Source organism: Chiloscyllium plagiosum, chromosome 11, assembly GCF_004010195.1.
Source record: "Chiloscyllium plagiosum isolate BGI_BamShark_2017 chromosome 11, ASM401019v2, whole genome shotgun sequence".
NCBI lineage: Eukaryota > Metazoa > Chordata > Chondrichthyes > Orectolobiformes > Hemiscylliidae > Chiloscyllium > Chiloscyllium plagiosum.
In genome coordinates, this window is record NC_057720.1 from 27,629,520 (window position 1) to 27,644,054 (window position 14,535).

The following is a 14,535-nucleotide window of genomic DNA, read 5'->3' on the forward strand; positions in this document are numbered from 1 at the left end:
CTGAGTTCATCTGCCTTCCCTGTTAGGCCCCTTGCATTGAAATAAATGCAGTTTAATTTATTAGTCCTACCTTGTCCCTGCCTGCCCTGACTGTTTGACTCGCGTCTGTTCTCAATTGATCTCTTTCCTCACTATCTCCCTGGGTCCCACCTCTCCACCATACTAGTTTAAATCCTCCCGAGCAGTTCTAGCAAATTTCCCTGCCAGTATATTAGTCCCCTTCCAATTTAGGTGCAATCCGTCCTTCTTGTACAGGTCACTTCTACCCCAAAAGAGATTCCAATGATCCAAAAATGTGAATCCTTCTCTCATACACCAGCTCCTCAGCCATGCATTCATCTGCTCTAACCTCCTATTCCTGCCCTCACTAGCACTGGGAGTAATCCAATTATTACTACTCTTGAGGACCTCCTTTTTAAATTTCTTCATAACTCTCTGTAATCTCCCTTCAGAATCTCAACCTTTTCCCTTCCTATATCATTGGTTCCAATGTGGACAATGACCTCTTGCTGGCCCCTCTCCCCCGTGAGAACATTCTGCACCCTCTCTGCACGATCCTTGATCCTGGCACCAGGGAATCAACACACCATTCTGATTTTTCTATGCTGGCCACAAAAACGCCTCAGACTACAGAATCCCCGAACACAATTGATCTCTTGTGAATGTCAGCCTGTGGGAGAATTAATAGCTGGGAGAATCAATTTAATACACCTTTAATTCAAAGCCATTCTCCTACAATCTCTCCTTTTAAGTCAATGGCACCTTATTTCTTTCAGGTGGACATTTCAACAGAGGTGTTAAGGTGTAGGTTGCACAAATTTGGATGTTACTGCACCACCCCACTTTACCAAAATTGCTCATTTTAACCCTCAATGGCAGCCATGAATTGTCTCTTACTGAAGCACGTCAAATGTTTTGCAAATAATTACTAGCTATCCAAGTCACTTCCTTTAGCTGGAATATGCAGTATCACCAGGTGCTCCAAGAAAGTTTAAAGAGCAATTGGACTATTGCCTTTCAGGAATCCGACACTGCTTTCTCAGCATTTTGAAACACATCCCCACATATCTAAATCTATCTTAATTTCGAGTGTCAAGACAGAAGCTAACATTATTGACAGACTATTTTTCTGGCTTCACTAAGTGATCCTTCAATTTCCAGGTCACCAGAAATCTAACCACTATAATATGCCCTGATAAAGATAATCACAGTTTGACTGATTTGTTTCCTGCTTGACTCCAGAGCAACTGCAATGTAACTGAGCTTTCCTTGCTCAATTTGGAACAGGTGACAAAAAATAGTCCAGCCAAGATTCACCTCTGGCTCAAACTTGGCTGATCTATAGTCGCAAATACTTCTAACATTTTTGACTGAGCTTATTAAATATGTATGGATTAACCAAATTGATATAACTTAGTGTTCTCACCTCAAATCAATTGTTAAAATACAATTTTTTCTTTCCACTGTGAGATTTCTCCGAAATAATGAGTTGCTGTTCGTAGTGATTAAAGTGTTTCACTTTGGAAATGAGCACTGTGCCTTACAGATCTCCAAGTGGTAGTCTTTTAGACAGACTTATTTTTGGAGTCAACTCTTAAATGATTTGAAGTGTTTTCTGTTTATTTATTTAAACATGGTTTGATGCTTTGAGGATTGCTGTTCCTCTGAGAAAATAATTTTTGCTTACCTATCAAATCTGAGCCATCTGCTTATACGTGATCTGCAGCACTGTAGAGCTATGAAGCAATCTAATTATGAAGTACTTTCTCTGTTTGAAACACTTCTACAACTATTAAAATGCAATTTACTGAAATACCAGTAAAATTAGTTCAATTATCATTAGCACTGACAACATAAGTCCAAATTCTCTTTTTAAAACAACTTGATTTTATAACATCATGACTTTCTGTTTGATCATTGAGAAACAAATATAATTAGAGTGTCCTCTTTTCCTCTCCATATTTTGAGGTACATTTTCAGCTTGCCAGGAATAAACTGGAATTGCAGGTTGGCATTTCATTGGGAAAGAAGTATGATAGTCTTGACAGATAATAGGGGTGAGTGGGAAGGGGAGAAAACCTGCTAAAACAGGAAGTGGGGAGAGAGAAGACCTTTTGATTGGGGATGAGGTCCAACAAGGTAGCCTCCGTGGCAGCCTTTACTCGCCTGTAGCTTAGGACCTCACTTAGTGTCCTAGCCACCAAAATTGGAAGCCCTGATCTCAGTGACTTGGGTTTCCCAGAAATGTTTGCTTGTAGCCTAAGACTATTGAGTACAGTATCTTTAGAAAGCTTAATGTTTGTGTTTAGAATTACAATGCTGTGTGATGACTGGTTTGCAAAGTAGAATTATGCCAAGAGTATGAATTGAATTCCTGCACCAGCTAACATTACCATGAAGGGCTCCTACTCAACCACTCGCCTTACCTGAGGAGTGGTGACCCTCAGGTTGAACCACCACCAATTAGATTAGATTAGATTTGTCTCTTTCTAATGAGAGGGCAGCCTTCTGGTCTAGTGACTGGCAATCTTACCTTTCTTACCTATGTAATTTTCAAATACAGAAAATCTGCAAGAGCTATTCACTTATCGCTTGTCTATTTTGATATGATTTTTATAAACTCATTCAGTTGTACAGCATTGCTGAAATGTGTTGCTGGAACAGCGCAGCAGGTCAGGCAGCATCCAGAGAACAGGAGAAACGTCGATTCTCCTGTTCCCTGGATGCTGCCTGACCTGCTGTGCTGTTCCAGCAACACATTTCAGCTCTGATCTCCAGCATCTGCAGACCTCACTTTCTCCTCAGTTGTACAGCATGGAAACCGACCCTTTGGTCCAACTAGTCCATGCCAACCACTTTCCCAAACTAAACTCATCCCATCTGCCTGCATTTGACTCATATCCCTCCAAACCTTTCCTATTCATGTGCTTATCCAATTGTCTTTTAACTGTACCTGCATCCACCACTTCCTCCGTCAGTGCATTCCACACATGAACCACTTTCTGTGTAAAAAAATCATTGCTCCCATTCTTTTTAAATCTTTCTCGTCTAAGCTTAAAAATATGCTCCCTAGTTTGAACTCTCCCATCCACGGGAAAAGACCTTTACTATTCACCTTATCTATGTCACTCATGATTTCATAACTGTCTAAGGTCTCTCCACAATCTCCGATGCTCTCGTGAAAAAAATTCCAGCCCATCTGTATTACTCAAACCCTCCAGTCCCAACAACATTCTGGTAAATATTTTCTGCACCCTCTCCAGTTTAATAATATCATCCTATAACAGGGTGACTAGAATTGCACAAAGTATTCCAGAAGAGGCATCACCAACATCCTGTACAACCTCAACATAATGTACCAATTCCTATACTCAAAAGTCTGAGCAATGAAGTGTGCTAAACTACCTTATTTACCTGTGACACAAATTTCAAAGAGTTATGTACACGAAGCTCTGGGTCTCTAAGTTCTACAACAGTACCCAGGACTCTACCATTAATTATATAAGTCATATCCTTGTTTGTAATACCAAAATGGAATACCTCACATTTATCCAAATTAAACTCCATCTGCCACCCCTCAGCCCACTGACCCAGTTGATCAAGATCCCTTTGTAATCTTAGATAACCTTCTTCATTGCCTATTATACCACCAATTTTAGTGTCATCCGCAAACACACTAATCATGCCTCTTATATTTGATTCCAAATCATTGATATAAATGACAAACAAAAGTGCACCAAATACCAATCCCCATGGAACACCACTGTTCACAGGTGTCCAGTTTGAAAAACAGTCCTCCACCAGCACCCTCTGTCTCCTATCCGAAAGCCAATTTTGTATGCATTTGGCAAGCTCACCCTGAATTCCATGTGATTCAACTTTACTAATCAGTCTATCGTTGCAGCACCTTATCAAAGGCTTTACTAAAATCCAAATAATGTTTACTGCTCTGCCCTCATTAATCTTTTTGGTTACTTCCTCAAAAAACTCAATCAAGTTTGTGAGACCCGATTTCCCTCGCACGAAACCATTTGTTGAAATCATCCTGGTTTCTATTTTCTGGGAGGCAGCAGAATTGCAAAGTTCTGATAATAGAACCTCTTTTTTTGAGCCTTTGTTGCCATGTGATATTTTTCCAATGCTGAATGTATAAAATTTTATTGATATCTTGTAGATTGGCTCTATTCATAATTCTGTTGTGTCAATGTCGTTACAATTATTCATGTTAGTTCAGATTTACCCCCTTTCAAAAAGCTCCAGAGCCTATTGGATTTTAACACTTTATTGAACATGAAGCCGTTTGTGATACTCATCCTAAACTTATGGCCCAATTCAACCCAGTTCATACTCATTCAACTCAGTCTTGCTGCTCCGTCAGATCAATAAAGTCATATCTTCAGAACACACTCAAACCTTAAATCTCACAGATCTCTTCAGATTCCTGTTTTATCTTTAAAATACTCTCTTGCTTTCTTCAGGCTGGAATTATTTCACTGGGAGTAAAGTTGTCTATCTGTGTGCAGTTCACGTTTTGTGGAAAATGTTCTGTCACTGTAGGTTGTGACACTCTCTTGTAGTCATTTATGCAGGATTTGTCCAAATACAGTTGAATGCATCACACTGCTTGGTTGCTTAATAATTTGAGTATCATCATGATTACTGTGATGATGCAATGTGTTTTGGAAATGCACACGATCACAAGTGAAGTTGACAAAGACTTAATTATTGATGTTAAATATAAAGGCTTGCCTTGCATTAGGAAACATTTCCTGCCTGTGTTTGTTTGTTCCCTGATATTCAACTTTAAATCTCTTGAATCAAAATGGAAGAAGTCATATTTTCTGATGCTATTGAAAATGCATAAAAATGTAATTGTTGCACGTTAATTGCGCTCACTAGTTTTCATGAAGAAGTGGAATAAATGCTGCAAAATATTCTTCATGTAATGCTCAAAGCAAATCCTACATAAAAATCTTCATAAAAGTTTATTGTTGTGCTAATTAATAAATTTACCAAATGTCAGTATTTGGGTAGTTGATTCAATTTGCAAATATCTGGCAGCAGCATGATTTACAAATGTAGGGGCTGCCATATTGAAGGTGAATTCACTAAGTCACTTTGACAATTTTTAAGTAGCAATGTCAGCAGTGATTTTTGTACTTCATGCATTCCAAGTCACCTCGGAGAAAGTGGAGACTACAGATGCTGGAGATCAGAGTCAAGAGTGTGGGTGGTAGAAAAGGACAGCAGGTCAGGCAGCATCCGAGGAGCAGGACAATCGACATTTCGGGCATAAGCCTTTCCTGTTGAAGGGCTTATGCCTGAAACGTCGATTCTCCTGCTCCTCAGATGCTGCCTGACCTGCTGTCCTTTTCCAGCATCACACTCGCATTCCAAGTCATACCAAGTAAACACTGTGTACGTTGGATACAGTAAAGGACATGGACTCATCAACATCCTGGCTGCAGTGCTAAAGACGTATGCTCCAGAACTAGCCACAATTATGCCAAGCTATGACAGCTCACCTCTGGTATATGTTCAATAAACTGGAAAAGTTTGTAATGTCACTGGAAAAATAGGAGAAATCCAATCTCACTAATTATCATACTATAGTCTACTTTCATTGTGAATAAAGTGGCCAATGGCAATTACTCATCTGTAACTTGCTCACCAATGTACAATTGAGTTTGACCATGATCACTGAGCTCCTAACCTTATTATAGTCTTTGTCAAGAGAGCCAGAGTCCAGAGGTGAGGCGAGAGTGACTGCCCTTGACAGCTATGGAGGATTTCATTGAGTGCGTCGATGGAGTCCTCATAAAAACTGCAGTCATTGGGAAAAGGACAGAAAACTCCTTTGGCTGGAGCCATTGCAATGCACAAAGGAAGATGATTGCGGTCGAGATCAGTCATCTCAGTCCCAGGAGATTGCTGCAGGACACTGGCAGTATTTTTAATCAGTTTGTTCAGGTGGGACTTGAACCCAGGCCTCTTCTCTCAGACGTAGGAACACTACTAATGTACAACAGCCCCTGCTGGGCAGTAGCAGAGTTCTAGATATAATTGCTTTGAACTGCTTCATCAATTACCATTAGAAAAGGAGATTAGAGAAGGTTCAGTTCCTTTTATGCTTCCTCTCGTCCCATTTACAACATGACCAGGACAGCATTCAGATTTGGACTGATGAGTGGCAATAATTTGTATACCATTTAAGTGCCAGGTAATAACAATCTCCACCAAAAAAGTATCTAACCATCTCACCCTGAGACCCAATAAGATTAACATTGTGGAATCTCCTGCCATCAACATGTGTCTCGCTATTGACAAGAATCTTAATGGGATCAGCCATATCAGTACTGAGCTGGTCAGAGCTTGGGTGATCTCAAGTAAGTAACTTGCCTGACAGCCAGAGCCTTACTGTAGTAGACAGAACTGAAGAAGGATGTTACCCGAAACTTTCACTTTTCCATCTCCTGATACTGCTTGGCTAGCTATGTTCTTCCAGCCTCTTGTCTTTCTACTTTAGATTCCAGCATCTGCAGTGTTTTGCCTCTAAATGAGCCTTGCCATAATCTACAAAATAAAAGTCAGGAGTGTGATGGAATACTCTCTACTTTGCTGATGTTGACTGTACTGCTCCATCAAGAATCAACTTGCCATCCAAGAAAAAGCAACTCATTATCTTGGCACCTCATTTACCACCTTTTACTACTCAGCCAACTACATTGTGTACCATCTACATGATGCACAACAGTATGTCACCAAAGCCCCTTTGACACCAGCTTCCAAACCTGCAACCTCTCCCACCCAGAAGAACAAAATCAACAGGCAAGAGAATCCAGTAGCCTGTAAATTCCCTTCCAATGTGTAAAATCATTCTGACTTAGAATACATTACCCTTCCTTCACTGTCCAATGGTCAAAGTCCTGGGACTGCCTCCCTTATAGTCCTGTGAGTGTACTAATAAAGAGTCATAGAGATGTACAGCATGGAAACAGACCTTCAATCCAACTCGTCCATGCCACCCAGATATCCTGAATTAATCTAGTCCCACTGCCAGCACTTGGCCCAAATCCCTGTAAATCCGTCCTATTCATATATTCATCCAGATGCCTTTTAAATGTTGTAATTGTACCAGCCTCCACAACTTCCTCTGGCAGCTCATTCCATGCACTCACCATCCTCTGAGTGAAAAAGTTTCCCCTTAGGCACTTTTTAAATATTTCCCCTCTCACCCTAAACCTATGCCCTCTAGTTCTGGACTCCCCCATCCCTGGGAAAAGACTTTGTCTATTTACCCTATCCATGTCCCTCGTAATTTTATAAACCTCTATAAGGTCACCCCTCAGCCTCTGACGCTCCAGGGAAAACACTCCAGCCTATTTGGCCTCTCCCTATAGCACAAACCCTCCAACCCTGGCAACATTCTTGTAAATCTTTTCTGAACCGTTTCAAGTTTCACAACATTCTTCATATAGGAGGGAGAACAGAATTACACACAATATTCCAACAGTGGCCTAACCAGTGGCCGCAACATGACCTCCCAACTCTTATACTCAATGTTCTGACCAAAAAAGGAAAGCATACCAAATGCCTTCTTCACTATCCTATCTACCTGCAACTCCACCTTGAAGGAACTATGAATCTGCATTCTAAATTCTCTTTGTTCAGCAACGCTCCCCAGGCCCTTACCTTTCGGTGTATAAGTCCTGCCCTGATTTTCCAAAATGCAGCTCCTTACATTTATTAAATTAAACTCCACCTGTCGCTCATTGGCCCATCTGATCAAGATCCCATTGTACTCTGAGGTAACCCTCTTCACAGTCCACTACACCTCCAATTTTATCAGATAGACTGCAGTGTTTCAAGAAGATGTCATCTCCTCAAGGTCAATCAGCGACAGGCAACAAATCTTGGCTTTAGCAGTCTTTTTATTGTAACGTATTCCTTTTCAGGTCTAATTCTTAATAATATCAGTAACCTTTTGAAATCCTCTCTGAGCAGCTATAAAGCATTGAATATATTCTGGATAAATGGGAATAAATTGCTGATGCAAAGATGCAGTCCTGTATTGTTTATCTGTGTGTCTCAGTTAACAAACACATAGACTTTCATGTTACATCGGATATGCATGAACAAACTCCTCTCCAGCCAGAAAACAAAATTATATTTTTTTATGTGTATGCTGTGGAGGTTCATTATTCCTTTACTAAATTTGTCATAAGTTTAAATTCCATACCATTGTTATCTAACATATATGTGTCTATATAGTTTATAAAATCTGTTGATGACTGACAACAATCCCCATGCTTTGAACACACTTGACCTTGTGTTTTTTTTAATATAGGTGAAATGTGATCAATATTGGCCATGCCGCGGCACGGAAACATATGGAATGATTCAGGTCACCCTACTGGACATGGTGGAGCTAGCAACCTATTCTGTACGAACATTTGCACTATATAAGGTATGGCATCACTTTGTGTTTTGTATTTTTAGCCTGCTTATAGAAATTTAAAGGAGATATTAATCCTTTCGGTCTCTTCAACACTTTTATTGAGGTCTCCAAACTTTCTTGATGATTTCTGTAATGTCTACACTTGAAGATGGCATTTTAAATACATATATGTGGCTCTGCTTCCTGAATGCTATGACATACAGAAGATGAGTTCAGAAATAGGATGGATAGGCCTGAACTGTTTTCTTTGGAGCAGAGGAGGCTGAGGGTGGACCTAATTGATCAGGTGTATAAGCTGATGAGGATGGACAGGATTGATAGAAAGCAGCTGTTCCCCTGAGTTGAAGGGTCAGAAAAGAGAAGGCTTAATTTACGGTGAACGACAAGAGGTTTGTAGGTAATTTGAGGATTTTCTTTTCACCCAGAGTAGAAATCTGGACTGCACTGTCTAGGAGAGTAGTAGAGACGGGAAACCTCATAAAGTATATGTATGATCACCTGAAATGTCATAATATTCAAGGCTGTGGACAAAGTGCTGGAAAGTGGGATTAGTGTATATAGGTCAGCAGAGACTCAGTGGACCAAGAACAACTTCTTTGCTGTATGAATCTGCAGTTCTACACTTCTGCTCAGTACTGAAACTGTCCTGCACTGTCAAGATGCCATTTTTTTCAATCAGATGTGAAACCTTATCTATGCTTTCAAATTAGTGCAAAAGACCTCACAGCACTCCTTGAAGAAGGGCAAGGGGATTTCCCTGTGTCTTGACATTTATCCTTCCAGCGACATCTAAAACAGATGATTTGCTCATTCCGTTTATTGCTGTTTGCTGTGTGAAAATTGTCTGTTTTTTCTCCATTAAAGTAGTGGCTACATTTCACAAGTATTTCATTGTAAAAATTTTGGGATGATACAAGATCATAAAATGTACTACTTAAATGCAAGTTATGCTTTTAAAATGCGCTTAATTCTAGAATTCTCCGAATGAACCAGAATGTTTAAATCTAACAAGAAATGAGAGAAAGATGAAGCTGAGAATTTATTTTGACGGCAGGACAGGATGAAAACAGGATGTTTTCCCTGGCTGATGACTCTAAACACATAATACATGCAATCTCATTATAAGGAGCAGGCTATTTAAGATTGAGATAGGGAGATTTTCTTTACTCAGGTGCTCATAAATCTTTGGAATTCTCCATGTCATTCTTTGAAAATGTGTTAAATGCAGAAACTGTTGGATTTCTGGAGATTAATGGCAATAGGGGATATGAAATTAGTGTGAAAGAATAGCATTGAGGAGTTGATCAGCCATGATCTGAAATGGGCTGAATAGACTATTCCTCTTCCTATGTTTCTTTTATCACTTGTCCCAGAAATGCTGGTTATTATTACTAAGGGGTTTTTTAAATGCATTTAGAAAATCAAAGTATGACCAGAGTCAGCATAGTCATATGAAAGGAAATTCATGTTTGACAAATATATTACTTTAAGACTGTACCTTTTTATTTTTCTGTACTTTCAATTGGATTAAAATGAGACTGATTGTGGATTGAATAACTAAAGATTGTTTAACGTTTTACTGCACTTTTTTAAAAGCAAGTTACCTGACACCCATTTTAAGTGCTGTTTCCTCTGCTGTTTTGTTCAAGTAATAGTGGAGATGAACTGGATCCAGGGAATGTATATAAAGAGAGATTCGGCTGGCAAAAGTAGCAAATTAATTAGCTTAATCTACTTAAAGTGGACTGGTCTTTGAAAAGACAGATTATAGAGTCACAGAAATGTACAGACTCTTTGTCCAACTCGTCCATGCCAATTTGTCAATGACAAAGGCCTGCTAGCTGCTGACAACTATGCTCCCAGGTGTCTGAACAACTTGTAACCAGTCAGAACTATCAGTCCTCTCGATCTTTGCAATCCAAAACTGCCCATCCTATCTTTGACTTTAGGTACGTTTATATGTAACCTATCGAAAGATGTCAGATTGTGTTCATTAGAAATCCTAGAAAAGGTTATATCTGTAACCTTATACCAAATGTAGTTGCTTTTAGACTGTTTCAATCACGTCAGCTTATAAATGCACTTTGCTCAACAGAATGGCTCGAGTGAGAAACGGGAAGTGCGTCAGTTCCAGTTCATGGCTTGGCCAGACCATGGTGTTCCAGAATACCCTACTCCAATATTGGCATTCCTAAGGAGAGTTAAAGCATGCAATCCCCCAGATGCTGGTCCTATGGTGGTTCACTGCAGGTATGTGGAATTGAAATATAGTGAACTTTTGTTTTAACTCGCACCTTATGAACAGACACTCTCGATAAACTGGCAAAATTATATACCTCAAATACCACAAAGTTTGTTATATTATTCTGTTCAATTATTATAGTTTTTTAAAATTTATTTACCTCAAAGTTGTTCAACGGAATAGCCACATGAAATATCAACAATTGACTCAATTTTGAGTCAATTTCTCCTCAAATACTGTGATCTATCACAATGTCAGAGTAGTCGGTTGAGAATACTACAATACAAGAGAGGGGATGCACTGATGAGACTGTTTAAGGCTCTCATCAGGCTGCATTTGGAACCTTGTGAGCAAGTTTAAACAAGTTTAAGCCCCAAATCTAAGAAAGGTCATGCTGGCATTGGAAGGGATCCACAGGAGGTTAACAAGAATGATCTCAGGGATGAAGGACTTGTCATACGAGGAGTGGTTGGGGACTCTGGGTCTATATTTATTTGATGGAGCTTAGAAAGGATGAGGGGAGGATCTGATTGGAACTTACAGAATATTGAGAGACCTGAATAGAGTGGACATCGAGAAGATGTTTCTAATAGCAGGGGAGACTAAGACTCAAGGGCACAACCTCAGAGGTTCATAGAATCAGAAGGAGGCCACCCTCAACAACTCCCCCAAACAACAACCCACCCAGAGACCTACCTTATCCCCTTAACCCCACATTTACTATGGCTAATCCATCTAGCCTGTACCTTTCTGGACATTATGGACAATTTACCACAACCAATCTACCTAACCCATACATTTGTGGGAGCAAACCAGGTCACCCAGAGGAAACCCACACAGGCAGCCACCCAAGGCTAGAAACAAACCCAGGTCCCTGGAGTTCTGAGGCAGTGCTAACCACTGAGCCACCATGTCACCTTCACTCAGAGTGAAGAAACAACCCTTTAGAACTGAGATGAGGAGGAACTTCTTCAGCCAGAGGGTGGTTAATCTGAGGACCTCTTTATAGGTATAACAATCATTATTCAATAATAATGCAGAATTGATGGGCTGAATGTCCTAATTCCGCTCCTATATCTTAGGGTCTTACAGTCTCTGTATTAAAACAAACATTTGTATTTTTTAAATTTATTCAAAGAAAATGAGCAATTCTGCAAAACTGGCACTAATTACCCATTCCTGTAGTTCGTTAGGAAGATTTTAGCGGACCACCTTTTTAAAATCTCCATGTGAAGATATTCTTAGACAGGGAATTCCAGAATATTGCTTCAGTGGTGATGTGGCCAAGCAATAATACTTTGCACCATTCTGCTCTTGCCTGTTATATTATGGTGCTTGGGAAGTGTAATGTTGGGCTTAAAAATATCTTCAAAACCAGACAGTTAAAGGTTAATAGCTCATGTCAATCAGCAATTGAAGAAAAGTAGGAAAGGACAAGAAAAACAGGCCTAATGCAAAAACAGCCTCTTTTGGCTGGGGGATACTGCCTGACCTTGAAAGGTAGTGGGAATTGTCCGCTTGTGCCGTTTAGAAAGGGCCATGTGAACTTATTTTTCACCTACTTTTGAGAAGTGGAAAAGTACTGTAGTCATTACAAAATGGAGATTCAGCATGTAATCTTAGATTCAGAATAGTGTTATTAATCAGATCGAGGTTATGAGACCAGGGCCAAGGACTTTTCACCGTCAGCCTGGGGTTTGTGAGACTGTTGCCATGGAACCTGACAAACAGCTCTAATTCCTATTGTTACCAAAATTCCTGATGGATAGAAGGCAATGTGAGCTTCACTTGTTTGTATATATATGTATATTATGTAGTTTAAGCTAATAGAGTCACTCATTAGTTTGTGTATGTCTCTAATATATAATAAGTAGACTAAGCTTCACATTAAAGTGCTCATGTCTTCTTGTATTCACTTTGTTCAGTCACTAAAGAACTCATTAGGTATTTTCAGCCTAACAATCCAGGAGGTGCTGCCAAAGAGTAAACCGTTTGCCACAGTATGCCAGGCTCTTGACTGATCTCGTAGGTGTGACAATTAGGCAACTGATGTACTTGAATTTCTGGTCAATAGTAACCCAGGAATGTTGATAGCTGGGGGTTTTGGCAATAATATCGTTAGATGTCAAGGACTGACGATTAGACTCCCATTCTGATGGGCATCCCCTGATTCTTGCAGTACAGAGATATTATTTTCCATTTTAATCAGGCTTGATTATGCCTACATCTTGGTGTTTGGACTGCTTTGTTGCCTGAGAAATCGTAAATGTGGCTGAGACGTCACATTTCTGATATAATTTATAAATAATGCTGAAGATGGATGTGCTTCAGATGCTGTCCCGATCAGGATAAAGTCTTATTCTGAAGAAGGGCTTATGCCCGAAACGTCGATTCTCCTGTTCCCTGGATGCTGCCTGACCTGCTGCGCTTTTCCAGCAACACATTTCCAGCTCTGATCTCCAGCATCTGCAGACCTCACTTTCTCCTCTTATTTTTTATGCCAAGTATGACTTCAGTTGAAGTAATCTCCAGTAAAGATGAACCTACTGCAATTATATAAAATGTTGGCGCGAGACCACAATGCGGAGTAGTTTGGTCCCCTTATCGATGGAAGGACATACATGCCTTTTGAGGGATTGCACTAGAGGTCCACCAGACTAACCCCTTTGACAGAGATTGAGTTAACTGGACCTGTATTCAAAAACTGATGGGGAATCCTATTGAAACTTAGAAAATTCTTAAAGGGTGTGACAAGGTGCATGTAAATGGGATGTTTTCCCTGGCTTGTGAGTCGAGAAACAGGGAACATAATCTGAATAAGAAATAGACCATTTAAAATTGAGATGAGGAGGAATTTCTTCATTCAGAGGGTGGTCAATCTTTGGAAATCTCTGCACCAAAGGGCTGGGAAAGATCAATCCTTGAGCATGTTCAGCCAATAGCTACCTGGAGACTCAGAGTATCAATGTTGAGGATATAATGCAGGAAAACAGCATTGAGGTAACCATGATCTGATTGAATAACACAGCAGACTCAACAGGCTGAATGTCCTACTGCCAATGTTAAGTTCTGTGTTCAGTTGCTCGAGAATTTCCTCCTGATCGCCATTGACTTCAATTTTATTAGGACTCCTTGGTGCCACACTTATTTTAATGCTGACTTGATGTCAGAGACAGTCAATTGTTCATTTCTAGAATTGCGAAATGTATTTGTCTATGTTTGAACCAAGGCCGGAGCTTAGTGGTTCTGATGGAATCCAAACTGAGAATTAGTGAACATGTTGTTGGTGAGTTAGTGACAATTGTTAGCACCATGGATAATTTCTTGCATAACTTCGTTGCTGGGCTGGTAATAGGCTGAGTTGGATTCTGGACAAGATAAAACCTGTGAAGTTTTGCACATTCTGGTATATAGTAGTGTCGTAACTCTTCTGCATTAGCTTGATTAGCTTCTGCATTAGCTTAATGCGGGAGCACAGGTCTTCAGCCTGACATTGGAAATGCTGCAGGGGCCCTGTAACATTTACTGTGCCACCTGTAGTCAGCTATTTCTTCATGTTAGTTGGCATAAATTATTGTATTTACTATATATGCAGGATCTCCCAACTCACTTGATGTACAATCAAAGAATTGTCATCAGAGGTTTGTGTAAAGCCTGTGTGACTCTCTAGTAAACCTTTCCCCTCTGAATCAAGCCCTACTTCAACCTCATAAGCACAATGTTTAGCTGGCGCAAATATCGAGTGAATGCTGTATTTTTGGAGATGAAGTCTGTCAAATGAGACATTAAACTGAGGACTCTTTGACTGCTCAAACAGATTAATGGCACTATTTCA

The 14,535-nt window shown here is 39.9% G+C and overlaps 1 protein-coding gene across 25 annotated transcripts in view; it reads left to right on the forward strand.

The window, feature by feature from the left end:
- The window catches only part of LOC122554240 (receptor-type tyrosine-protein phosphatase F-like), a 465,745-nt gene that overhangs the window by 415,572 nt on the left and 35,638 nt on the right, over positions 1-14,535 (forward strand). For all 25 annotated transcript variants that reach the window (XM_043698932.1, XM_043698931.1, XM_043698941.1 and 22 more), the window contains 2 exons: positions 8,348-8,467; positions 10,554-10,708. In XM_043698932.1, coding sequence (XP_043554867.1) covers positions 8,348-8,467; positions 10,554-10,708 — 275 coding nt within the window. The remainder of the gene's footprint in view (positions 1-8,347; positions 8,468-10,553; positions 10,709-14,535) is intronic.